General features: G+C 44.8%; 1 protein-coding gene across 1 annotated transcript; it reads left to right on the top strand.

Annotated features, from left to right (window-relative positions):
- DRGX (dorsal root ganglia homeobox) lies at positions 1–24,024 on the top strand. The gene is made up of 6 exons (XM_077823057.1): positions 1–34; positions 4,144–4,241; positions 4,524–4,625; positions 7,167–7,339; positions 7,454–7,566; positions 23,759–24,024. The coding sequence occupies exons 1-6, from the start codon at positions 1–3 to the stop codon at positions 24,022–24,024; spliced, it is 786 nt and encodes a 261-aa protein (XP_077679183.1).
- The last annotated feature ends 1,355 nt before the right edge of the window (positions 24,025–25,379 follow it).

Here is a 25,379-nt window from a genome sequence, read left to right as displayed (position 1 = left end):
ATGTTTTACTTCCACTGTCCTCCGCAGTTAGAGGGTGAGTGTTGTGGCACAAATTCGTGTAAGTACCGGAGTTTCCCTTTGGGCGGGGCGGCGTCTGGGCAGTGTACCCCCGTGAACCTTGCAGATTTTGCCATTTCTTGCCTGATTTCCCCTTTCATCGGGAAACAGCAGAAAAGCGCAGCGTTTCCCGAAGAGGAAATATAATAGCACCCCTTGGTGTTTCCTCCAGCCTCAGGATGGAGGCAGGGATGCGGGGAGGGGGTGTGTGTATTTTTTAAAATTTGATTTATGTTGGAAGTGCCTTGTTTTTGTTGTGTCCCTCCCCCACCCCCCATGACATTTTGCCACCTGCCTCCCCTCTGTGGATAGAGAGCCCACAGATCAGCCCCAGGCTAGGAAGGAAATGCTCTCCTTCCCTCCCAGCACAGATGTTGGTTTCACGGCTGTAATCGGGACACTTTCCGGACCCCTCCCCCCCTTGTAGCCAAAGGGGCCGCATAAATCTTTAATGCTATTTTACAAACGTGCTGCGGAGCGGCTAGAAAGGAGAGGACTTTAAAAGGGCTTTTTTAATGATGGTTCTTTGCAGCAATTGTGATGCCACTGTAATCCCGCTATCAGATCTGCCCTGTCACCCGGGCCGAGGCTGAAGGAGCGCCTCTTATCTGGTCAGAGGCTAGGAATGAAACCAGATTCAACTCATTTAAAGTTCATTTTAGGAGCGGAAAACCCGTGTGGGGCTGACTCTCCCATTGTCCTTTGCATGTGCTCCCGATGATTAAATAACCAGTGGAGGGTTCCTACCCAGCTGCCACATTTCCACCCAGCACAGGGGATTCCCCCCCCCCCCTTCAACCACCTACAGAACTAGCCTGCAAACACCGAGACTCAGGGATTTCAGCGGACAGAAACTACCCCATCTCTTCACCCGAGGTTTGATGAATCATTAGCCTCGATGTGCCCAGTTTTGTACAGGCATCCCCTATATTCCAGCTATTAAACCGGAGCAGCGTGAACCAAGTGTTTTATACAGGGCTTCCCCAAAACTCCCATTTCACGCTAGACAATTTTGTTCATGTAGCTTATTCCTCAAAACCAAACACGCGGTGACTTTTTTTTAAAAACGACATATCCAGAGACCGACCGTGATGTGTTCAGAAATCAGCCTGAAGCCGATCTTGTAAATCCCCTTCCTGAAAATGACAGGTTTCAGAGTAACAGCCGTGTTAGTCTGTATTCGCAAAAAGAACAGGAGGACTTGTGGCACCTTAGAGACTAACCAATTTATTTGAGCATCAGCTTTCGTGAGCTACAGCTCCGATGAAGTGAGCTGTAGCTCACGAAAGCTGATGCTCAAATAAATTGGTTAGTCTCTAAGGTGCCACAAGTCCTCCTGTTCTTCTTCCTGAAAATGTCACTTACCTACTGAAAGTTGTTTTCACTTTAGACGAAGACGCAGAAGCTTGGCATATGGGCAGGAGTTAAGGCTGTCAGCACCCCTCCTACAGAACAGCCTCAAAAATAAATTCTTTCTTCGTGAGTTTTCCCATGATGTGATTAAAAAAAAAACCCAAAACAATTTGGGGACAATATTTTGGCAATTGAAGTTAAACTCTTTTTTAAAGCTCAAAATGCTCTTCTAGTATCTCCCCCCACACACACACACGCACACACGCGCGCACAAAAGTGTCATAACTTTTTTGTTTGTTTGTTTGTTTTTTTGTTGTTGTAAATGACAATCGATTAGTGAATGACTCACTTTTCTCTAGTTAGTATCTCCACTTGCGAAACCGGCTGAGGTACTAAATTATTAGCCACTGTGCATGCGGAGCGAAAAACTTTCCACACAATATGCATCGTGATTTTCTGACATGCAGATTCGGTCTGTATGTGCAGTAGAGAATCGGACATGATACCACCAGGTTATTAATCTATGCATTTTTTTAAAAATAGACCCTCTTTCAGAGCCTTCCCCCGGATCAAAATCCACTTTCTATAAGTATCTAAAGCTTAGTTTATGAGTTAATTCTTATTTCCAAAATTAATACACATGCAAAATACACGCCCAGGATAGATGAAAACACCTCCTTATCGCGCATTATAACAGCTCCTTATTAATTTACACGTGCCTGATGACATATAATACAGAACCCTAAAGACATGCCAGATACAGATATTCAACATGCAACACATTACATGTAGCGCATATAATACCAACATGCCATTCAACTAATTAGTCGTCGTATTTGTAAATACTTTGTTTTGTGAATTCTGAACAGGTACCATTCAGAACAATATCCGGTGTAAAATATGCATAAAATAGCAGAAAAGAAACATTTAGCTGGGAAAGGGGCCATCTGATCAAATAACTCTTGACTGTTCCTTTGTTGTTACTGAAGGGGAAAGAAAAGGAGTATAAAAAACAGATTTAAACAAAACTAACTCCTTGGGCATACAGACAAAAAAGGTTAGACTCAAAGTGGGGGCGCATGCATTATTTAAAATCTAGACTGTTTGTTTGTCTCCCTACCGCCAGCTCTCAACAAAAGGGGAATTTCCTCCGTTTAACACTAGGGTTTGAGCTGAGACATGAAAGGGCCGTCACTGCTTCTGTTAGAAAATCCTTGTACAAGAATGGACAGGAGTTGATTTTACAATAATACAGATTGCCCTAATGCAACGCCTGTCTAAGATCAGTATCACACAGCCAGTAAAGGGTGCATTTTCTCGCTCTTCAGAGTTTCTATAGACTCCTGGGATTCCTATTATTATAATTTATTTCTAGTGCGGTAGCACCTAGGAGCCTAGATAATGGACCAGGACCCCATTGTGCTTGGAGCTGTACAACCATAAACTCCGAACACATCATTCGGCTTTCGGGGGTAGAGGTTAGCAAACAAAGCATTAGCTCTAGTGTTACTTTGAGTGCTTGTGGGTGGGTGTGTCTAAACGTTCAAATAAAATAAGTTTTGTTGTTTAACAAACATAGAAATGCACTGATCTGGGACTTTTCAAAGACTAATCTAATTTTTAAAATACCTGGTTTGTTTTTAAAAGGGAAATCCGCAATTCAATCATCCATAATGTATGGACCAGGCTCTTGTTTTATTCTTTTTACAATTGTGAATGGGCAGAATGTGAATATTTACGAGTTAGCTGCTATGCAAGCATGCAACTGTTCCCCCTGATCTTTTAGAAACACATACCACTGAATCGGTAGCATAAATTATCGAAGGGAATGAATGCAGTCCGTCAGGTGAAAAGTTCACTTGTTAATTCAGATTCATGCTATAAGTGGTTACTTCTATTTACACTATAGATCATAGCCATTGTGGTTGATCAGGAAATGAAATTAGCTTCTCACATTATCAACTGCATATTATTTACCTGAAAGACTCCAGCCTGACATATAAATGTGTATTCATCATAATGAAACTGGCGCGCTGATCGAGTTCGGACATAATATGTATTTGTAAATGCCCTACCTGCCCCAAGTTACAGAACAACAATAACCATCTATTCGGTCCCCTCTCCGCCCAAACAGTTTAAAGATAGGTTTCTTTCTTTCTTCCGTCCAATAAGGGGACATAAACCACAAAACACCGATGTCAGGAGTTGAGTGCCCGAAAGCAGGCACCCTCTGTTCCTTCCCGCTATGCCCAAAGTGGTCACCCTGGCTCGTGTGCTGCCATCTCGGTTTCCGCAGCAGTGCCCCTTGACTTCAGCGGAGAGTTCTGCTGTGAAATTGATTGATTGCGCCGGCCTTAGGCTCAGGAACAGAAGTTCAGAGCAGAGTGTCCGCTCCCAGCACCTCTGCGCCTCGCAGTCAGACACCTGACGCTGGGTACGTGGAGGGGTTTAGTGGATATTTATAGTTTGCTACATTTTATTGTATTATTGGGAAAGGACAGGCAAAGTGGACATAGGGCCCGCTGGAGATCTCAGCCAGACTGATGTGAATCCAGGGTGACTCCATTGGAGTGACTCCGGATTTACACCGCGCCGAGGTCCGAGTCCTGGCCCCAGAGAACTGGTTAGGGGGAACGGCGCGCTGCAGGGCGCAGGCAGTGCAGGGTTCCCAGCGGTATCCTACGCAGAGCGCCACACATTCCTCAGGCACTGCCCTGTCCCTTGCCCCCATAGGTTCTGCCCCCTTCGGAGGCCACTCCACGGGAGACTTTGACGATGGCTTCTTACGCAGGAAACAACGCAGAAACAGAACCACGTTCACCCTGCAGCAGGTACGGGCGCCTCCTTCCTTCCCTGTCCCTGCAGGCTCACCTCCTGCCCCTCCCCGCAGAGTTCAAAAAGCCCCTCGGATCCAGCGGAGCCAGAGTCTGCTCCCTACAGCCGTAAGGTACAGTCTGACGTGGCTGGCTCAGTATGCCCTGTGGCTGTGCTGTGCGGAACACAGCATCCAGAGATCCCCCCCTTTACCAGCGTGGATAAACCCCAGCAACTCAGACAGACAGCAAACCCAAACCTCTCCTCTTGATATATATTTCCTCTCATCCTTTAACCAGCTGGAGGCACTGGAAGCCGTTTTTGCTCAAACCCACTACCCCGATGTGTTCACTAGAGAAGAGTTGGCCATGAAAATCAACCTCACAGAAGCCAGGGTGCAGGTAAACATTCTGGTGAATTATTTAACTCTAATATTAAAACTGGCAAACTTTTTTTTTCCCTTTTGACATCATGATTGCAGAGTGCACATTTGGCCAAAGAAAGCAAATGAAGACGATCTGTCATTTTCATGATGCACTTTAATAACATCAACATAATGTGGAATATTAGATTAGGTTGATTAATCGGTCATTCATAATTAACTAGTGATAATGTTCTACACTAATTTGTCCGCGTCTCTAAGGTACTAAATTACATCAATGCACATCCATTTCCTTGCTTTGGAAAAAATAAAAAAAGAGCTGAGACGTGATTCTCCAAAGCAGCTAAGACCACTACCAAGCAAAGGGGCTAGTCAATTGCAGGAGTCCAGTTGCCAGAATAGAAACCCTTCTGCATCACTTTAACTTTCCTCCCCTCCCATTACTTTCAAAATGCTGCATTTCTGTGGATTAAAAATCTTACAATGCTATTTAAACAGCTTTAATTTGATCCCATAATTAGCAGGGCCCACAAACACCACTTCTTAAAAAAAAGTTTTGTTTTTTCCCCATATCCATAGATTAACTTTATTTAAGTGTTTTCAAACTCTGTTGAGCACTGCAGTCCTGCAGTCGCATGAGATGGATGCATATAGCTTTGCAAGCATCCACCGCTGGTTTTCAAGCCATTCTTTGAGCACAATTATGTATTCATTTTATTTATGGGGCTTTTCTGCATGCTGTCCCACCCCCCATCCACCCCAGTGTAGGTGCTCCGGGTTAAGACTATGCAAAGATCTAATTGTAGGAAATATAATAGCTTGCCTTTTGTTCCCTAGGGTCATGTTAGTATCTCTTAAAACCCAATGGCTGAAGAGCGATAATGGAATTCACTACAGTAAATAGGGGATTGTAAACAAATTATTTCTCCTATAATCAGATTATGCGATCCTGATTATTAAATCTGAACATGAATCATTGGTCATATACAGGCAAATTAAACTGATTATTATTTGGAAATGAAAATCTCCTTTTGCCAGTGCATTGTAGGTGCTGGCTTTTTTTTGCTTTTTTGTTTAAATAATGTCATTTTGGCTACTGGTGCCTAAAGACTGAACTGCAAATTGAGATAAATGGGACAATTATTGAGCATTCAGAAGTGGAAGATCATAACTTCTCTCTGGAAGGTGCAAGGGTGAGATAGGGGTGGTGACAATTAGATTGCTGAGGACTGGTGTTTAGCCTTCTTGTTGGCTATTATGCAAACAGACAATAGATGCAAGCATTTGTTTAGTCTGCTTTCATGCAGGGACATGGGGAAACACAGAGGATGGGAGATATGTTTACATTTATACCCCTTGCTCATTCAAATATGATTAATGTGCTATAAAGCAGAGTCTTAATCGAAGATGATGTTGTCAAACAATAACTAAATAGGGAAATAAACGACTTCATCATGCTCTTTCCTCAGAAGCAGGCAACTGTCAGTGCAAAGTCATTAAAATATGATAATGAAAAATAGCTCAATTAAATGTTGTTATAGCTGTGACCTTCATTCAATTAAGACACAAGAAAGTGTCTGCATTTTGCTGTGCCTTTAACTGCCCTAAATTTAGTCTATAGATAAAATCATTATTCAACATTTGCTGATACATGCAATTAAAAGCTAGCTAAATAAAAATGAAGTTGTAGGAGAAAAATAATTATAACAACAATGCTGGCCATTCTGTGATCATGAGGTGCATTTCCTGCCCCATGGCTCAAGGGGGTTTTCAGCATTTTCAACCTGCCTAACTATTTGAAGGATGTAAACACCAAGGGGGGGAGAAGAATGAAATGGGGGGTGGGGGAGAACCTGGAATAATGGAATGAAATTAAGAACATGAACATTTAAGCTGAATGTCAGAAAAAAGTTTCAGACAGTGAGATCTGTTAGACTGGAATAATCTTCTGCAATGATAGTCTACCATCCTTTGAGACATTTAAATGTGGACTGGGCAAAAATGCCAGAGAATATACTGTAGGCAACATCCTACCACTAGAAACTGGATGGAAAAAATGACCTCTCATGGGCCTTTTCATCTCTGACTTCTTTGATCCTAACTGAAACTCAGTAAAGATTTATGGCTGAAATCATCTAAGTACTGAGACAAGTCCTTAAGTGCATCTATCCCACACTTTGGCAGGAGCCTAATTTTAGTCACATGCTTAAGTCCCAAAGAAGTCAATGGGAATTAAAGTTAAGCACCTGCTGATATGCGTTGGTCAGTAGGGGCACTGTGTTGGATTGGGGCCTTACTATTGAAAAAAATTGTCATTAAAAAATATTCCTATTGAGTGTTTTTAAACACAGTTTGATTTTCAGAGACAGAAGTAACTGTGTTCGTAAGGGCTTAGCAAAAATCCTGCTGACGACACACTTGATTGTTCCACAAGAGAAAAGGAGAAGTTATAGGCAAGCTTCAGACGACTGTCTCTACTGAAATAGTAATTCACAAGCAGCTTTATTGCTTCATGTCTGGTTAAACAGGGCACTCATCACTGATTTCTCTCCTCTTTTAGGTATGGTTCCAAAATCGAAGGGCTAAATGGAGGAAGACGGAACGAGGAGCATCAGACCAGGAAGGCTCTAAAGAAACAATGACTGAGGTGGCACCCCCAGTGAGGAATTTAAATTCCCCCTCTCCAGTTGATCAAACTCGGAACAAGAAGGAGAGCCTAGAGATTCAGCAGAGGTAAGGGTAATGAATGCATTAATAATTTCGCTCTCTAAAAGTACGCACATGCACTCACTTATATCTTGAATCAAACAGTTCTGTTTTTCTAAGTTACTTTTTCTTCTCTGTCAGCCTAAGCCGATCAGTTGGCCCCACCGGGCCTTTCTTCCCCTCATGTCTACCCGGGACTCTTCTCAACACAACCACCTATGCTCAAGCTTTATCACATGTCGCTTCTCTGAAAGGTAAAGAGTCTCTTTGTTTAAATGTGGAGTGAAGGACAAAAGTGGATTTTTCAGGTTAAAGGGCCTAATCCCTTGAAAAGCCAAATCCTGCCTCTCTGCACTCATGCGGTTAACCCCGCTGACTTTGATGGGAAGGAACAGGTGCAGATTGGATCCTTAATTGAATATTTTGCATGATTTTCAGTCAAAGCCTGCTCTCTTTACTCTAGCAGCTAGTCCTATTGCAGTCAGTAGTTTTACTCATAGAAGTAAGGCAAACAAAAGTTGGCCCTTTAAGATGTACTTTGCATGCATTTTTTTCAGATTCAAATTTATACTAATAAATTAGTTATACATGTCCTTTTGCATTATACATTACCTGGCACTATTACTGAGTGCCCCACCCGTTCTCTGTGTGCAGTTGCTTATGCAGCAGATATCTGCATAAAGCCCAATCTTTATTTTTCTGCATGGTAGGACCTCTCTAAAGAATTACATTGCTTGAGTGTCAGTGTGTGAGGATATACAAAGGTAATTTCCGATTATTTCAGGCCCATGCACTGAGATGGGAACAGTCCGTACCCACGCCCCTTAGTGTTGCCAAAATGCCGCAGTATGCATCTTTTAAAAATAAATTACCAGCTGATCCATTAGCTGTTCTTTGCCTAGCAATTTATAAGGCTATGGGTGTAACCAGGATGAATTCAATTTATAGATTTATAAAACATGAAGTCCCATAATACTGCCAAGCACAAAGTGGAACATTTCTGTGCCACATACATCTATGTATTAAATACATTTCATAAGGCAAGTTACCCAGAATTTAAGTGCATTTCCTGGGAGTAAAAACGGAACCTTGTCCCCTTCAGAATACTCTCTTGATTTGTGTTCATGCCACCTGGGCTGGTAACAAGTGTTATCATTTCAATAAATGTACCTTGGTGAATTTTAAAGCAGGTTAATATTTGCTGACGCTGAGCCTGGCATTCTGGGACAAATCCAGCCCTTGCTTCTACAGCTGCAGAATCCACACTGGTTGTGGAGCCAGTGTGGTTCTGGTGGACAAAGCGCCAGGACTGGATTTGGGAGGAGTCACACAGGGGGTGCCCGGGGCCAGACCCCAGCTTCAGAGAGGCTGCCAGCATGGCAGTGCTCAGGAATTGGGCAGGAGCACATTAAAAGTTAGACAATCTGCCAGTACACAGATCTTCTGCACAAATCCTTGGCAGCAGTGGCAGGTTGGGGCTATGGAGGTTGGCTTCATCCCTTGGGCTGAAACAGTCTCCCTGGAGCAGTCCCAGAGTCTCCGGGCAGGAGGATTCCTTTTCCCTAGTTTCCAGTGGACACACAGATTATACAGTCAGCTACTCAGGCTGGGACTTGCTCCCTGAATTTGGCTCCAAATATGCGCTTTGAATTGAGAACCAAAGCTAGGTAGCTGAGCATTCCCTTCCCCCACAAACTTTGGAGAAGTTTGCACCCAGACCCAGATTTAATGGCTTAGATTAATCACTAATATTTTACTACCCTGCACAGGGGAAAGTCCTGAGCATGACTAGGAGCCCTGGGCTATTGCAGAATGGTGTTAGTTTAAGAAATCCAGGGTGGATTTGCATATCTGTCTGGGGGATGGGGGGAGCGCTAGGAAGGGCCTGTTCTGCCTGGCATGTTACCATGTTGCCAGTCGCAGAGATGAACTGGTGACCTATGATCCTGCTTTGAGCATAGGATACATTTTTGTACCATTACATTTTTGGGAGCATTGTATTCTGTTGTATGTGTGTGGGAGTTGGTTATTGTTGTTTGATGTGGTAGGGTTGATTTCTAGACCTTGGAAAATAACTGTAGCATCCCCTTATGGTGATTGCATGCAAAACATCGTCACCTTTCCCTGACACTGCTCTTTCCCACCTCCAGCGTGTTCCCTTTCTCTGCAGTACTGACTGCAATCCACACAGAGTGAGAAGGGGCTGTGGAGGTAGGAGAGCATGTGGAAGTGGTACACAACAAAGGTGTATCTCAGAGAAGAACACAGCACTCTCCCTGACCTAAGAGATCTGCTGTGATCTCCATCGGAGTGTCAGTGGCAAAGAGGAAGGAGAGACTCCTGGAGAGTGGGGTTGGTCAGCCTCCGCTATGGCAATCATATTAGTGGAGATAGGATGAACCCAAGTTTTGCCACCTGCATCTCTGCAAAGGCCTCCCCCAAAGATCAGGTTTCAGAGTAGCAGCCGTGTTAGTCTGTATCAGCAAAAACAACGAGGAGTCCTTGTGGCACCTTAGAGACAACAAATTTATTTGGGCATAAGCTTTCATGGGCTAAAACACATTTTTAGCCCACAAAAGCTTATGTCCAAATAAATTTGTTAGTCTCTAAGGTGCCACAAGGATTCCTCAAAGATCAGTGACTGCAGAAGTGGCCCTGGAGATAAAGCAACAGGATTAAGAAAATTATGCACAGGGAGGTGGTTCAACGTTCGCATCCATCTCAGCCTTTCTTAACGGGTGTGCAGGGCACCTAAATGTTGTGATGATGGGTGCAATAAAAAGACAATAGATATGATGAAAGGCAGACAGACTTATCTGATAGGATTAGTCATAAAGCAAATCTCAAAGCAGGCATGTATGAACAGGCAGGAAGGACTGAGTAACAAAAGTTTTGGGGACAATTTAACAAATGTTTTCCCCTTGTTTGTGCTGTGTGATCCCAAACAAACCCCAGTCCCCTGGCCTTTCAGGACATGATCTCTAGCGTGGAAGCCAAACTGAATGTTTTATTGACTCTGGATTTTTTGTGGGAGCTAATTTGCTTATGCTTTCCCAGCTCACTAAAGCCCTGAGTCAGGAAAACACTTAAGCATGTGCTTAACTTTAGCCAAGTCCCATTGAGCAAAACGGGACATAAACCTATGTTTACTGGATGAGATTGTCTAGCTTCTGTTATTCAGGAGTTCAAACTAGAAGATCATAATGGTCCCTTGTAGCCTTAAAAATCTATGAGTCTATGACTTTAAATTGTTTCTTGAGTCAGGACCTAGGTTTGCAAATCTTGGACCATATCATACCATCAGTTTTTAGGCGGACATCCTCATTATTAGGACTTAGCTATGTTGGGTAAAATACTGGTTTCTGACCACACTGCAGATTTCAGTTGCATAATTGATAAACCCCCTATTTACATCAACAGAAGCTCAACATTTGCAGGATTGAGTCCTCAACTGGTAAATTAGTTTCATGGGTTAAACAGTGCTGGTTTAGAACTACTGGGCAAAATAGTCATGAGCCTTATCCTGATCTCAGTTTTCACTAGTGGAATGCTACTGAATTACTCCTGATTTACACCAGTGTGAAAGCAGAACCAAACCCCAGATGTCAGTTCGGAGGAGAAGTAAGGAAAGGAGAGAGAGACACAGTGTTTTAGAAAGTCTGTAAATCATTTTTACATCTTGTTGAATTCAACCAGCCAGAGGCTTGGTTTGTCCCTCTCTTCCTGTGCCTCACAAACTATGAGTAACTTACATTGATTTGGGAGTTAATTTGTAACCCAGGACAGTAGCAAAGTAGGGGAAAATCCAACCCCCTGGGTAGATATTACTTTGTAACTATTCCAATCCCCTAGGTAGATATTACATTTTTATCTTTGGTGATGATTGAAGTGGCCTACATGGCTAGAAACTGCTTTTAGAATCACTTTGCAAGAGGAATCAGGGCTGGATTCTTCCACAGTTACTCACACTGAGTAGGACCTTATCTTGCAAGTAGTCCCGTCAACATCAATGAGGGGTGTAAGATGCTAGTCAGGGTGAGTAACAGTGGCAGAATCAGGCCTTCCATTTTTTCTTTGAGGGATGGGGAAGGGAGGAGAGGGGAGAATTAAAGGGAGTCTAACTTTGTAGGGAAGATCTGAAGCATTTTTGCAAACTGCAGGAGTCAGATGACCTAAAACTCTTAGGATTTCTGTCATGCTGGCCATGAGTGACAGCTTTTTGAGCCAGCAGAAGTATTTTATCCTGTGGAGGTAAAATGAGGCTCCCAGAATTAAGGTGCCTTTTCTACAGTCATACATGACCCAGCATGAATCTCCCCAGAACAGTGTTACCAGTGTCTCTGGGTCCATCTATGGTGGATCCTGTGAATGGCAGCAAGGGCTGTGCATGCCCATGATTGGGAGAACAGCCCCTGCTAATGTGTTCCTTGAGAAGACAGTGAAAGCAGCCTGCCTGGCAAGCAGTGACTCACAGATGAGCCATGCATACCCAGTGAATCAAATGTTACTGGAAAATTTAGGTTATTTTACAGTTCCTAGTGGGAAAAATGATTTGCTGGTCTGTATTGGATTGCTGGGCCATCTAGTTCAGTAACAGGCCGGTATCAGTCGACAATATTTGATGGATGTTTTAAAAGAAGGCAATTCAAAATTAATGCTGCTAATAATAAATGATGATGATTCACCTAGTTAACCATTATTCTACCCCCAAGGCTCATTTTCATCCCACCACCTGAAAGCTGTACAACGAGGGGCAGCCTGTGTGAAGAAACCAAAACATTTTCTTCTCTCTGTTTTGGATCACCTGCCCCTAGTTCTCCAAAGCCACCCACAAATGCCATCTGAATCTGACACCTTGTGATACAAACCATCACAGGATGGGGCCTTCCTAGAGGAAGGCAACCCAGTTGAGACAAGAGATTTAGGACTAGCCTCATATGGCATAGGGATTCAAGATGAGCTTCATCCTCAGAGATCACCCCTCACTCAGCACAGCTTTGCAACTCTGGCCCGAGCACAGCGAGTGCTACTTCTGACAGACTAGGAAATGTTGCTGTAGAGCAAAACAAAGTCAACCCTGCTCTCTCAGGAAAAGAGCCCCAGGCCTCAGGACCTCTGCTGGTTCAGGAATTCAGATCTGTTCCAAAGGGAATATTCCCACTCTAAGACCATCCAGGAAGGAAACAGGGCATTGGTACTGTAACATCAGAGAATCGTGGTGCAGAACGTAGACTATTCCACAGAGTAGCACATCTTACCATCAGGAAGTTTTCTTGATTTTCAGCCTATATTCTCCCCATATTAATTGTATCCTATTAACCCCTTCTATCACCTGGGACAATTCCTCTCCGGAATTGTCAAATATGGTATTTAGACAGTCATCATCAAGCCACCATGAGAGCTATAGATTTGGAAACAAACATTTGATAGTGGGCTCTTCAATCTAGAAGAGAAAGGTCTAACACACTCCAATGGCTGGAAGTTGAAGCTAGACAAATGCAGACTGGAAATGAGGTGTACATTTTTAAAGGTGAGAGTAATTAACCACTGGAACAATTGACCAGGGATTGTGGTGGATTCTCCATCTCTGACAATCTTTAAATCAAGACTGGATGTTTTTCTGAAAGATTTGCTCTAGGAATTATTGTGGGGCAGTTCTCTGGCCTGTGTTAGACAGGGGGTCAGACTAGATGATCACGATGGACCCTTCTGGTCTTGGAATCGATAAATCTATGAATCTAGATGATACGGTTTATCCATTGAAGAATCACCATGGCATTCTGAAATGGGATCAGCCGTTACGAGGGATATGAAGCCTCATGTTTCAGGATACTAGTCATCTATTAAGTTCCTGGGGTTCGGAAATAGCTTGCTTTAGTCCACCAAAGCATCAGGGGTTGGGCACCATCAGAAATTGGACTAGTTGGACCACTGCACGGTCCACTATGGCAATTCCTGTTTCCCCGATGTTCCGAGATAAATCACTTACCATAAGCCATGCCTATGCAGTCCATTTAGCAGATTTAATTGCAGAGCCTCAAATATGAAGGGGAAATACTAGCTTTATTTATGGGCTGCATAACAATAGCCATCAGGAGAAGCTAGTGTTCTAAATGGAGAGACCTCAGAGCACCTCCTTAATGGATGACAGTATGAATGCAATTCATTAATGGAGAAGAGGTTATTAATGCGTGTAAACAAGAAACTCCGTTTTTAGCGGAAGTGCTCTGCTGTTCTTGTGGCTGAGGCCAAAAGCACGTCCGTTACATTCAGCTGAAACTTCCTGAGAACCTGCGATACATAGTGCAGCGTATGTGGAGAAAAATAATTACACTTGCCAGGGAATTACTTTCATAATTCACTCCCAGCTCCTCTCCGTGCAAGTGATAGCTCGCTCTGTTTTTGTAGCAGCCCCACTCCATGGATAGAGAAGCAGCATTGCACGTGACGTTATATACCAAAGCGGATATTCCAAAGCAACATTGATTAGGATCTTTCACGGTTTGTTTGCTGCCGTGCTTGCAGTTGGGAGCATTATGGAGGATTCATTGTGTAATGTCCAGTAAACAGGCTAGAAATGTAGCTCCTCTGTGCTTCAATTTTTATTATGGACAGATGAGAATTTGTCAAACGTCACTTGGGTAGAGAGAGGCTGGGAATGAAACATACAAGAACCCAGTTATGCTTGAACTGGTGTTTACAAGATGAAAGAAATGTTGTCTATTGTAAAAAATAGGGGACTGGAAATCAGGACTCCCGGGTACACTTCCCTGGCTCTGTCACTAATTTGGACCCTGCCTCAGGAAAGCACTTAATTATGTGCTTAAATGCTTTCCTCAGTGTGGGACCTTGGGCAACTCATTTAAACTGTCTGGATCTCCTTTTGCTAACCCAGTGCAGTGATCTGGTAAGGTGGAAAAGCTGCTGCTTTGTGCACAGGTGGACACAGGTTCAAATCCTGATTCATCTCTTGCAGAGAGGTAAAAGCGCTGCTGCCTTATGGGGGAAAGGCTGGTACAGTTGTCAGACCTGGGCTCAGTTCTCTGATCTGTTACTGATTCCCTTTGGAAGCCCTTGGACACATGACTTGGTCTCTCAGTGCCTCAGCTCCCCCTGTACAAGGGGTATGCTAGCACTGCCCTACCTCACAGGGATGTTGCAAGGATAAATACATTAGAGAGTGTTAGGTGCTCAGATACCATGGTAATGGGGGCCAGATAAGTAGCTAAGATAGAATGAAGTACATGGGAATTCTGCTGTTGATTTCAGTGGGAAGAAGGGTCAGGCCCTTTGTGCCATGGCTTTCCTCTTGGGGGATGGCAGCGATGGTGGGAAGATTGAATCCTGGGAAGCCTTGGTTGTGAGACAGATCCTTACTGGTGCAGGTGTTCACTCCGACCTCACATAGCATGGCACAAGTCTACAAGGTGAAAGATTGTAGACCTGTTTGGAGAGAACTTGAAGATGCTTAGGGAAAAGGTGGTGGGGGAGCTGCTAAATTCTGGTTGTTTCTAAGGATTATGGTTGGTCTCCGATACACATGCCCTGCCCTTGTGGGCTTCCCTGCCCATGCAGCCAAAGGCAGAATCTGGCCACAGATTCCTAAATTATTTTTGGAATTGCACTAACAGCACATAGAGGCCGGACACGGACTCCTTGCAGCTGGGACTATCTCTTCTCGTGTATTTGGGCAATGCTTAGTGCATCATGCATACTGCCCCAATAATAGGAATAATGGAAAAATGAGCTACTCTTTAATGTAAAACATGTGAGTACAATTCATGTAACGTGAAAACCTGGTAAATATCCTGGGCCCAAAGCTGTATTGTATGCCAGCCAAAGCTCACACTGAAATAACCGGGCCAGCACGTCAGCTCCGTTTTGCCTGCTTTGTGCTGCTCCAGTGGCAAACCTGGCAGATCTGAAATCCTGGTGGCATTAGACTATTAGAGCCACCATAGCCTGTTCTGTGCCACCCTTTCCCAGCCTCCAGTGCAGAGGGTGTGGCTGGAGGAAAAGAGATGTGGGTGACATTCACCTGCACTAGGGCAATTTGGGAATGTGAATTTACAGCAGGCATGAGGCTGCTCTAAGTTACACCAGGGGCCAGGTAGGCCCTTACCAGCTCTAGGCTGCAAGAGCTACTTTTACCCTCCCACTGATCGGTCCTGAGTGCAGCTAGCTACACTGGCTGTTTGTAGTAGTCGTGGAACGCTGGGTTAAGCCCCCCTGGTAAAGGCCATTTTACTGTGTGGGGTTCATGCTGGTGCAAACAAGTTGAAAAAAAAAACAGCTGAATATTATAAAGAAAAAACATTTAAACTCTACTTCCACCCGCCCTTTACTGTAAATTAAACAGCATGTAGTGGCGTGCCACAGCCCAGGGTTTTAAATGAGGATTTCAAAGGAGCGGAAGGTAGTTAGATACTCCATTTCCTACAATTTCAGGCTCCAGCTAAGATTTTCATCCCCACACACAGAATTTGCGAGAGGAAGAGAATCGGTTTTTGGCTTTCAAGATGATCTATTGAATTTCTGAAACTGTTGAGCTAAAATCATATGTATATTTTTTTGAATATTCCTAAATCAATATATGCCCGCTCCACTTCCATTTTCCGAGGCTGACTCTGAACATTAGAACAACGCAGCCTATGCAAAAGGGTTCTATGTGTAACCCAAACTGTAGTTCAAGTACCTTTCCAATTAAAATGTGCTGTTGGCAGAGACAAGACAGAACTAATTTAATTTTTCCTGTCAGTCTCTGTAGTAGATCAATTAAACTGCCAAGTGGATCAAATATTTCAGACTGTATTTATTACATTAAATATTTATGTTCAGGCTGAGCCTTGAAAGCATGATGTCATATAGGAATGCAAGGAGGTTTCAATCAATTCAGCAGAATTTGCTGTAACTTAATGGAACCCTACTTGTGTAGTTTAATTTAGTATCCAGGAGGCAGAGAGTTCTTGAAATAAAACAGTTCACATGCTGTACTTGAGCAGCCTGATCCAACTCCCTTTGAAGTCAATGGAGGAACTCTCATAGATTTCAGGGGGAGGTGGCTCAGGCACTAAGGGTACATCTGCACTGGAATAAAAGACTCAGACTTGTGGCCTAGCTGCGGCTGGCCCGGATCAGCTGACTCCGGCTCACAAGTGTCAGGCTGTGGGGCTAAAAATTGCTGTGTAGATGTTCAGGCTTGGGCTGCAGCCCCGGCTCTGGGACCCTCCCCTCCTCACAGGGTCCTGGAGCCCAAACATCTACACAGCAATTTTACAGCCCCGCTGAGAACCTGAGCCCAGATCAGCTGACCCAGGCCAGCCATGGGTGTTTAATCGCTGTGTAGACGTACCCTCAGTAATTAAGAACAACTGTTTATTTTCCAGTAGTGTTGCATGCACTCCCAGGTTATTGCAATGAGATAATGGGCCAAGTTCTTCCCTGGCGTAATCTGTATTCGCAAAAAGAAAAGGAGTCTCTAAGGTGCCACAAGTACTCCTTTTCTTTTTCCCTGGCATAAGTGGATGCATATACCAGTGAAGTCAATGCGCTTTTCCACCATGGGCCCATTGACAAACATGTAGAAGGCATGGGGACCAATTCTAATATCACTTATGCTGCTTTATGCTGATATAGCTCCACTGACTTCATTGCACTTACTGCCCATTTACACAGGTGAGGTTAGAATCAAGTCTGCCTTCACGTGACTTGCTCCTGTGTATTATAATGAAGGGCCAGTTCCTGCTTTAATTTACACCAGCCTGACCCTGGAGCAACGACACTAGTTTAAATTGAGTTATTCTGGATTTATACAGGATAACTGAGAATGGAATTTGACCCATCATCATACAGGCATTTTAGTGGCAAAGAAAATTAGGCAAGCAGTTCTTGGATGAATTATTGATGGGGTTATCCATGTGTTCACCGGGGGTAGCTCAACTGCATTCAACTGCAGAAAGCCAGTGGGTAATAACAGAACTAATTATTAAGCAAAGAACCTAGATTGGTACTGAAAACTGATAAATATTTTATCCCTTGCTAACCATAGAGCAAAAATTATTCTTATTCGATTGAGTCTATTCCCACTCATCTGAACTCAGCCAGGGTGGCCTCAGAAGGGGAGATACTAATTTCTACTCCCCTCTCCTTCCATACAGCTGGCCAAATTAATGCTAGCCTCACTTTTGTGTTACCTGGGCCCACTTCTTTCCCTTCCAAAGGACTTTGATTGAGTGGTCATGTTGGGAGGTCGACTATTCTCACAAAAAGGTGGCAAAAAAATGGACTAGCTGAGCTGGGTGCTGAACTTGATGAAACAGCAGGACTTTTTCCTCTCTCGATTCAGGACCTAATGCTGCTGCCACTGAAGTCAGTGGGACTGTGGGAGTTTTGCTATTGATTCCAATGCAGGCTGTGTCAGGTGCTCTGTGACTAATGTCTACACTACACAATTAAGTCGACCTATGTTAGGTTGACTTATAGCTACTGCAGTAATTACTGCATTCTTTTCGTGTCCACACTACCCTCCTTCAGTTGGTGGTACACATCCTCACCAGGAGTGCTTGCACCGACTTCAGAGGAGCAGCATGGGGGACAGAGAGCTCCCAGCTCAGCTACAGACTGTTATCTCAGCTTCCCGGTCCCCATGGGAGGGAGCTCCCAGCTGGTGCCTGGCTACTGCCCAGGCTCTCAACTCCCTGTGGGAGGGAATTCCGCTTGGAGGGGAAGCTGAGAGTCTGGGCAGCAGCCAGGCTCCAGTTGGGAGCTCTGCAGGGAGCCCCCAGCCTGGGCTCTCAGCACCAAGCAGCAAGACTGCAGCTGTCAGCAGCACTGCTGGGGTTCAGAGCTGGAACACCCCCTCCCACCTCCATTTGAAAACAGGGACCCTACAGTGACATTCTTGTCAATTTCACCACGCTGGCTGTCAGCCAACCTGACAGCCAATAGGTGGTGCAAGTAAAACAGTGTCCATACAGACAGGGTCTATAGACACTGTGTCACCTGAACTATGTCGACCTAAGCCTTACACTTCTTGTCGAGGTGGGTTTATTAGGTCGGCATAGCAGGTGAGTTACAGCAGCAGAAGGAACACTGTAGTGTGTACACTTACAAAGTTAGATTGACATAAGCTGCATTACGTCCACTTATCTTTGTAGTGTAGACATGCCCTTAAATCACAATGTTACAGCACTTGATGGCCAGTGGGAAATAATGACAGTGACAGAAATAACACAGCATTACTATTTGGATTTTTAAAAGAACTGCTGCATATTAGCATTGATATTGTGGTAGAATCTGCTGGCGCGGTGGCCACACCTGGGTTGGGTCCCATTTTCCTAGGTGCAGTACATATAAACAAATGAATGATAGTTCCTGCTAAGCTTTGGATCAGATCTCATTCTGAGATCTATTTTTTGGATATTTTCTTTCCCTATCTGTTTCTTTGCCATAAGTGAGAAAAAGCAGCAAATTTCTTAAATGCCTGGAAAAACCGAATCATGTTTTTTTATTGTAGAACATCATAGTGCTGCTTCCTTTCCTAAACTGTCATGATGTGCTGCTCTGTGCTGTTAAACTGTTGCTGCATTTCACCCCAGAGGTGGCTGAATTTCAGTGGGGCTAAGCGTACTGATGTATTTGTTTGTGGATAGCAAAAATTATACTTCATGTTACATACTGTGCAGATTTTGTTATAAATCCCCTTTTTCATGTGCTCAGAGCTTCACCTTGTTACTTAAACTGGAAAGTCACAAAATTCAGTATGCTGTGCTGTTGTAGCCATGTTAGTCCCAGGATATTAGAGAGACAACCTGGCTGAGATAATATCTTTTATTGGACCAACTTCTGTTGGTGAAGAGACAAAAGCTTCAAGCTTACACAGAGCTCTTCTTCAGGTCTGGGAAATGTACTCAGAGTGTCTCAGCTAAATGCAAGTTGGAACAGATTTGTTTAGCATATGTAATAAGTAATTAGCACATATTTCAAAAAGAAAAGGAGTACTTGTGGCACCTTAGAGACTAACCAATTTATTCGAGCATGAGCTTTCTGATGAAGTGAGCTGTAGCTCACGAAAGCTCATGCTCGAATAAATTGGTTAGTCTCTAAGGTGCCACAAGTACTCCTTTTCTTTTTGCGAATACAGACTAACACGGCTGTTACTCTGACACATATTTCAAGGGACCATTCAGGGTGAAGTGGCCAGTTAACACCTCTCCAGTCACAGGGAGGGGGGAGGAGAAAAAAAAATCTGGGGGCAGAGGCGGTTAGTGGGTTATAGATTGTTGTAATGAGCCATGACCTAAAAGTGGCTATTCTTCAACAAAAAGACTTTAAAAACAGACTCCAACAAGAGACTGCTGAATTGGAATTAATTTGCAAATTGGATACAATTAACTTAGGCTTGAATAGAGACTGGGAATGGTTGAGTCATTACACAAAGTAAGGTTTCAGAGTAACAGCCATGTTAGTCTGTTTTCGCAAAAAGAAAAGGAGTACTTGTGGCACCTTAGAGACTAACCAATTTATTTGAGCATGAGCTTTTGTGAGCTACAGCTCACTTCATCGGATGCATACCGTGGAAACTGCAGCAGACTTTATATATACACAGAGAATATGAAACAATACCTCCTCCCACCCCACTGTCCTGCTGGTAATAGCTTATCTAAAGTGATCATCAGGTTGGGCCATTTCCAGCACAAATCCAGGTTCTCTCACCCTCCACCCCCCCACACAAATTCACTCTCCTGCTGGTGATAGCCCATCCAAAGTGACAACTCTTTACACAATGTGCATGATAATCAAGTTGGGCCATTTCCTGCACAAATCCAGGTTCTCTCACCCTGGATTTGTGCTGGAAATGGCCCAACCTGATGATCACTTTAGATAAGCTTCAGAGTAACAGCCGTGTTAGTCTGTATTCGCAAAAAGAAAAGGAGTACTTGTGGCACCTTCGAGACTAACCAATTTATTTATTTATTTATTTATTAGCTCACGAAAGCTCATGCTCAAATAAATTGGTTAGTCTCTAAGGTGCCACAAGTACTCCTTTTCTTTTTTAGATAAGCTATTACCAGCAGGACAGTGGGGTGGGAGGAGGTATTGTTTCATATTCTCTGTGTATATATAAAGTCTGCTGCAGTTTCCACGGTATGCATCCGATGAAGTGAGCTGTAGCTCACGAAAGCTCATGCTCAAATAAATTGGTTAGTCTCTAAGGTGCCACAAGTCCTCCTTTTCTTTTTACACAAAGTAAAACTATTTCCCCTTGTTTATTCCCCCCTCTCTCCCCCTCCCCCACTGGTAATAGCTCATCTTAAGTGATCACTCTCCTTACAGTATGCGTGATAAACACCCATTTTTTCATGTTCTGTGTGTATATAAATGTCCTTACTGTATTTTCCACTGAATGCATCCAATGAAGTGAGCTGTAGCTCACGAAAGCTTATGCTTAAATAAATTGGTTAGTCTCTAAGGTGCCACAAGTACTCCTTTTCTTTTTGTCTCTATTCAGTCCATGATTTTTAGTGTCTAGCGAAGTTACGCATTTAAACTCCCAGGCTCATCTTCTGGAGTTATTGTGCAGGTTTCCTTTGAGGATGAGAATTGAGAGATCAGATACAGAGTGATCACTTTGTGATCATCCACCTTGTCTCTACCAAATTTAGGGTCTGATATCAAACACCCTCAAGGTAAAGATGTTCAGCCCACCAGGTTTGGGAAGGTTTAGGATCTGGGATTTGTGCAATGGGTTAGGGCTCGTACACACTACCACTTATGTCGGTATAATTTATGTCGCTCAGGGATGCAAATAAGCCTCCCCCAAGCGACGTAAATTACACCAACCTAAGCGCTGGTGTGGAGTGCTCCCGCTGACATAGCCATCACCTCTCCTGGAGGTAGTTTTATCATGCTGACAGGAGAGCTCTCCGGTCGGCATAGAGCATCTTCACCAGCGGTTCAGCTGCATTGGTGAAGCTGCACTGCTGTTATGCTTCTACACTAGAACACTTGCAAGCACTGTGGGATTAATTTGGAAGTAAGGCACGGCAGAAGTGTTACTTCACCGATCATGAGCTCTGTGTCTAGGAGTATTGCAGGGGTTAAAAAGACAGCTCAATTATATTAATAAACTCTCCACACTTCCTCCTGATTTTTCAGAGAGCATTTTCTCAAGAAGCCTTCCTACAAGTAACTAATGTCCAGTAACTGTCACTGGGAAGTTTTGCTAATGTCCAGAAAACAAACTACTGTCTAAATTCATGTTGACCCAGTGGCACTGAGATTAGCTCTGTAATAGAAAGAATACCTGCTTCATGTAGGTTATAAAATCCATCACTCTGTCATGAGCCATTTAACTTGGATATTAACTGCTGAAATTAACGCAAGTCCTTGGCTTGGAAAGATCAGACGGAGACACTGCATTGCATCAGTTGTGTTCTGTTCTGTCGTTGCCTGCTGGGGATTGGCTGAGGGTAGGATTCTGCCCTGAGTACTGAAGGAGGCACACAGGAGCTGTGGGGCTGCTGGAGCCCCTTGGAGAAATTCTGTCTGTGAAACTCTCTATGGGGAGTGCATGTTGGAGCTGTAGCTCAGCCATCGCTGCAGAGGGGGAAGGGCCCCGGCTCTGCTCTCAGGTTGTCCCTGAACTCCCCATGCCTTTCAGACACATCTCAAGGAGGCATTAACGGGGATTTCACGCCCCCATTCTGGGATTCTGGCTTGCTCAGTGGTACAAGGGGAGGCAGTTAGCACTTGCTATGGGTTATTTAGCACACACTTGCCAGGACGTCAAGGGGAGAAGTGGCAGCATGGGGCAGGCAGACAGAAAAGGTGGGTATGTCTGGTACTTAGAAAAGGCACAACTAAGTTGCCCTGCTGGGGACAAAGAGGAGAGGGGCTTTCGTTCAGTTTGTCCCAGGCCAGTAAATAAATGTCTCCCCGGCCCCACTACCCCCAAATCCTCACAAAGTAAAATACAGCTGCACTGATGTAATGGGACTCCTGGTACGTAACCCCCAGGTGAGTCCATCAGCACAATCTACTTCCTTCCAAAGCTCCCCCTCCTATATCCCAGCAGGCCTCAAAAGAATCTAGAATTACTAATATGGCTGATGGCAGGGACTACATTTCCCATCACACCTGATGTCCTGGCTCTTTGGGGGAGCCTGGCTGCGAACCACCCAGAGCCCAGGGGTTAAAGTCAATTGAACGAGAAAGGAGAGCTCTCATCACTCCAGCCAAGGAGTGGGGGCACCCCAAGCTAGGGAGAGGAGGGGGCTCTCCCTTCTGGTTTTAGCAGTGGGGTGGGGAGGAGGAAGCCATGTTCCCTATTGTTTTATCTCCTGCCCACTCAGGTAATGGAGCTCCAGGTTCGGGCCCTAAAGCCAGGTCAGCAGCTATACAACCTCAGACCACTTCCCCAGACCTCCGCTCCCCCTCAGGAGTCACGTCCTCTGCCCCAGAGATGTTGTCCTAGGAAAACCTGGCCCCGAGGGCTCCCCTCAATGGGTGGGTACAACCTGTTAAGGCAAACATGGTGCCCATCTAGCTACAAAGGAGCCAAGTTCTTAGCGTGGAACAAGTCACCTTGTATTTCAAGAGACACCCACTCCCCTTGCTCTGCACCTGTGGTACCTCTATCTGGCGTCTTATTGTCTTTCCTAAGCTAGGAGAATTGGAATGGGGGGGGGGGGGCCTTGTCAAGAACAACACAGGAGAAAGTTTGGATCCCAACTTCAGGGTGTTGGGTTCACCTTACTGTTCATGGAGACTTTCAGCTTCAGAGCTAAGAAGGGCCAGATTCCAAGCTGGTGTGGACCAGGGATCCTCTCTTGCTGCCAATAGCATTGAGAGGTTTACACCAGCTGGGAATCGGCCCCGACTTGTGTCATCAACTCGAGCTGGTTGAAATTTATTTTGTCAAGGCAGATGGCTTTTCAACAGGAAATGCCATTTTGATTAAATTGAAATTTTTTCATGACATTGTCTCACTTTCCAATGAACTTTTGTTTAGAAAAAGAATCGGGGGGGAAAAAAACATGGTGACGTTTCTGGAAAGGAAACCTTTGACTATTTGCTTCACAACCTCTTTCTGTTTCAAAATGTAATTTATTTTGTATACATTTGTTTTAAAAAAGACCAAAAAATGGGCAAAATGAACCAGGATTTTTAAATGCTGGGTTTTCATCCCGAACGGTGACAAATATTTTTTTCAAAACCTAGAAATTTTTCAGGAATGGAAAATCCATTTTCCTACCAGGTCTAAGTTATAATGAAGCTAATTGTGGCTTTAGACCCAGTGAAGGTCCAGATCCCCAGCTGCTGTGAATAAGGGAGCCTCTTTTGAAGGCAATGGCGCTGTGGGGGTTATGCCAGCCGGGGACCCGACGCTGGTTGTGACACCATATTATCTGAAGCTGATTGTGGCTTGTCTCTTTCCTCCCCCAGGGAGCCCTCTGTGCTCTTGCTGCGTTCCAGACCCCATGGGCCTCTCCTTCCTCCCCACCTATGGCTGCCAAAGCAACCGCACAGCCAGCGTGGCAGCACTGCGCATGAAAGCGCGGGAACACTCGGAGGCCGTGCTGCAGTCCGCCAACCTCCTGCCGTCCACCAGCAGCAGCCCCACCCCCCTGGCCAAACCTGGCCCAGAGAACAGCCAGGAGAACAGGTCATCTCCGGCCAAGGAACAGATGGATGGGGACAAGAGCGTATGAGGATGGAAGATCCCCCCACCAGCTCCTTGCAAGAAACCCTTGGCCTCAACCTCAGGAAATGCCATGTAATGGACTGTGATGTGGGCCCTTCTAAACCAGATGCCCTGAGGCCACCATGGATCCTGAGGATCCAGAGCAAATACAAGAGGACTCCGACTGCACATCACACATCCCTGCTTTCCTGATGCCACTGTAGATTTATTCCTTTGATTTACTGGCACCTTCTGAGTTTGGAACCATCTGTGATACCATCTTTAGCCTTCTTGCATCCCAGTGATACCAAATCATCCAGGGCTCTGGCCTGCTCCTACTGAACTCAGCGATGCCCCCTGGCATTGGCTTTGTCAGGAGCAGGATTGACCCCAAACACCTTTGGCCTGGCCTCGGACAGTGCCTCAGGGTAGGCCGGGCCTTCCCGGCTTGGAGTAAGGGACAGGCGGGTCTTTACCTGGCTCTGAGCTTCCTTTGCGTGACGAGCCCCCACTTCCCAGAGGAAAGGTAGCAGCACTCAGGAATCCCCTGGGTGCCTCTCACAGACCATCTGCCTCTCAAAATGGTGGTGCCTAGAAAATGACAGACAGCTCAGGGGGTGGAAAGCCACATATCACTGCCATTGGCCATGCACCTTCGCGTCTGGTGGGGAGGGAACTGGGCACAGGGGGCTGGTGGGGGAGACTCAGCAGTGCTAACTAGTGCAGTGCCTTGCAGAGGGACTCCCAAGCTCTGCTCTCGGCCAAGCCAGCCAAAACCACTGAGCCGCAGGGCTGTCACACAGCATGGCTCCTGCTGCCTCTGGTGCGATGGGGGAACTAAGCCACAGAGGCACTGTGTGTTTGGGGGCTGCCCTGGCCCATTTAGCTCTACCCCAGAGGAGAGCACATAATGCTTTGTATGCCAGTTTTGCGTGCTACTTTCCACTGTCACCAACTTTCACTGAATCTGTCCCAGCCAGTCTCTGTCTGAAAAGCAGAAAACAGAGTCAAACTCATTCCAATCATACTAAAAAGAGTGAAACTTCCATTGAGTGTTTCAGCGGAATACAGTGATCACCAGCAAAATGAAATTGCTAGTGACTGAAATCCCAGCGCTGGGCTCCATGTTAATGTTTTTCCATTGTTTGTGATACTTCCTGTATCCACTATAGGAAACAATGGAAGTACCACGACAGCATGAATAACTCGCAAGCAGCAATGTCAGCATTGTACTGGAGATGGCAGACATTTCTGGGAATTTAAAGGCTTTTTTTAGGTGGGATTGTTGAGCTTTGAAAAAAGTTCTAGGACAATTCCATGCACATTTGCAAATGTGTCTGGAAAGAGAAGGTGGCAAATGGAGTTGCAAAAGGACAAACGCTT

This window comes from Eretmochelys imbricata, chromosome 7, assembly GCF_965152235.1.
Source record: "Eretmochelys imbricata isolate rEreImb1 chromosome 7, rEreImb1.hap1, whole genome shotgun sequence".
NCBI classification, from domain to species: Eukaryota; Metazoa; Chordata; order Testudines; family Cheloniidae; genus Eretmochelys; species Eretmochelys imbricata.
The sequence above is the reverse complement of the archived record's forward strand: the minus strand, read 5'-3'. Positions and strand labels throughout refer to the sequence as shown.

Coding starts and splice junctions, on each gene's coding strand:
- DRGX (XM_077823057.1), top strand. CDS start 1: ATGTTTTACTTCCACTGTCCTCCGCAGTTAGAGG. Junction 35..4,143: donor CTGTCCTCCGCAGTTAGAGG/GTGAGTGTTGTG, acceptor TTGCCCCCATAG/GTTCTGCCCCCTTCGGAGGC. Junction 7,340..7,453: donor AGCCTAGAGATTCAGCAGAG/GTAAGGGTAATG, acceptor CTTCTCTGTCAG/CCTAAGCCGATCAGTTGGCC.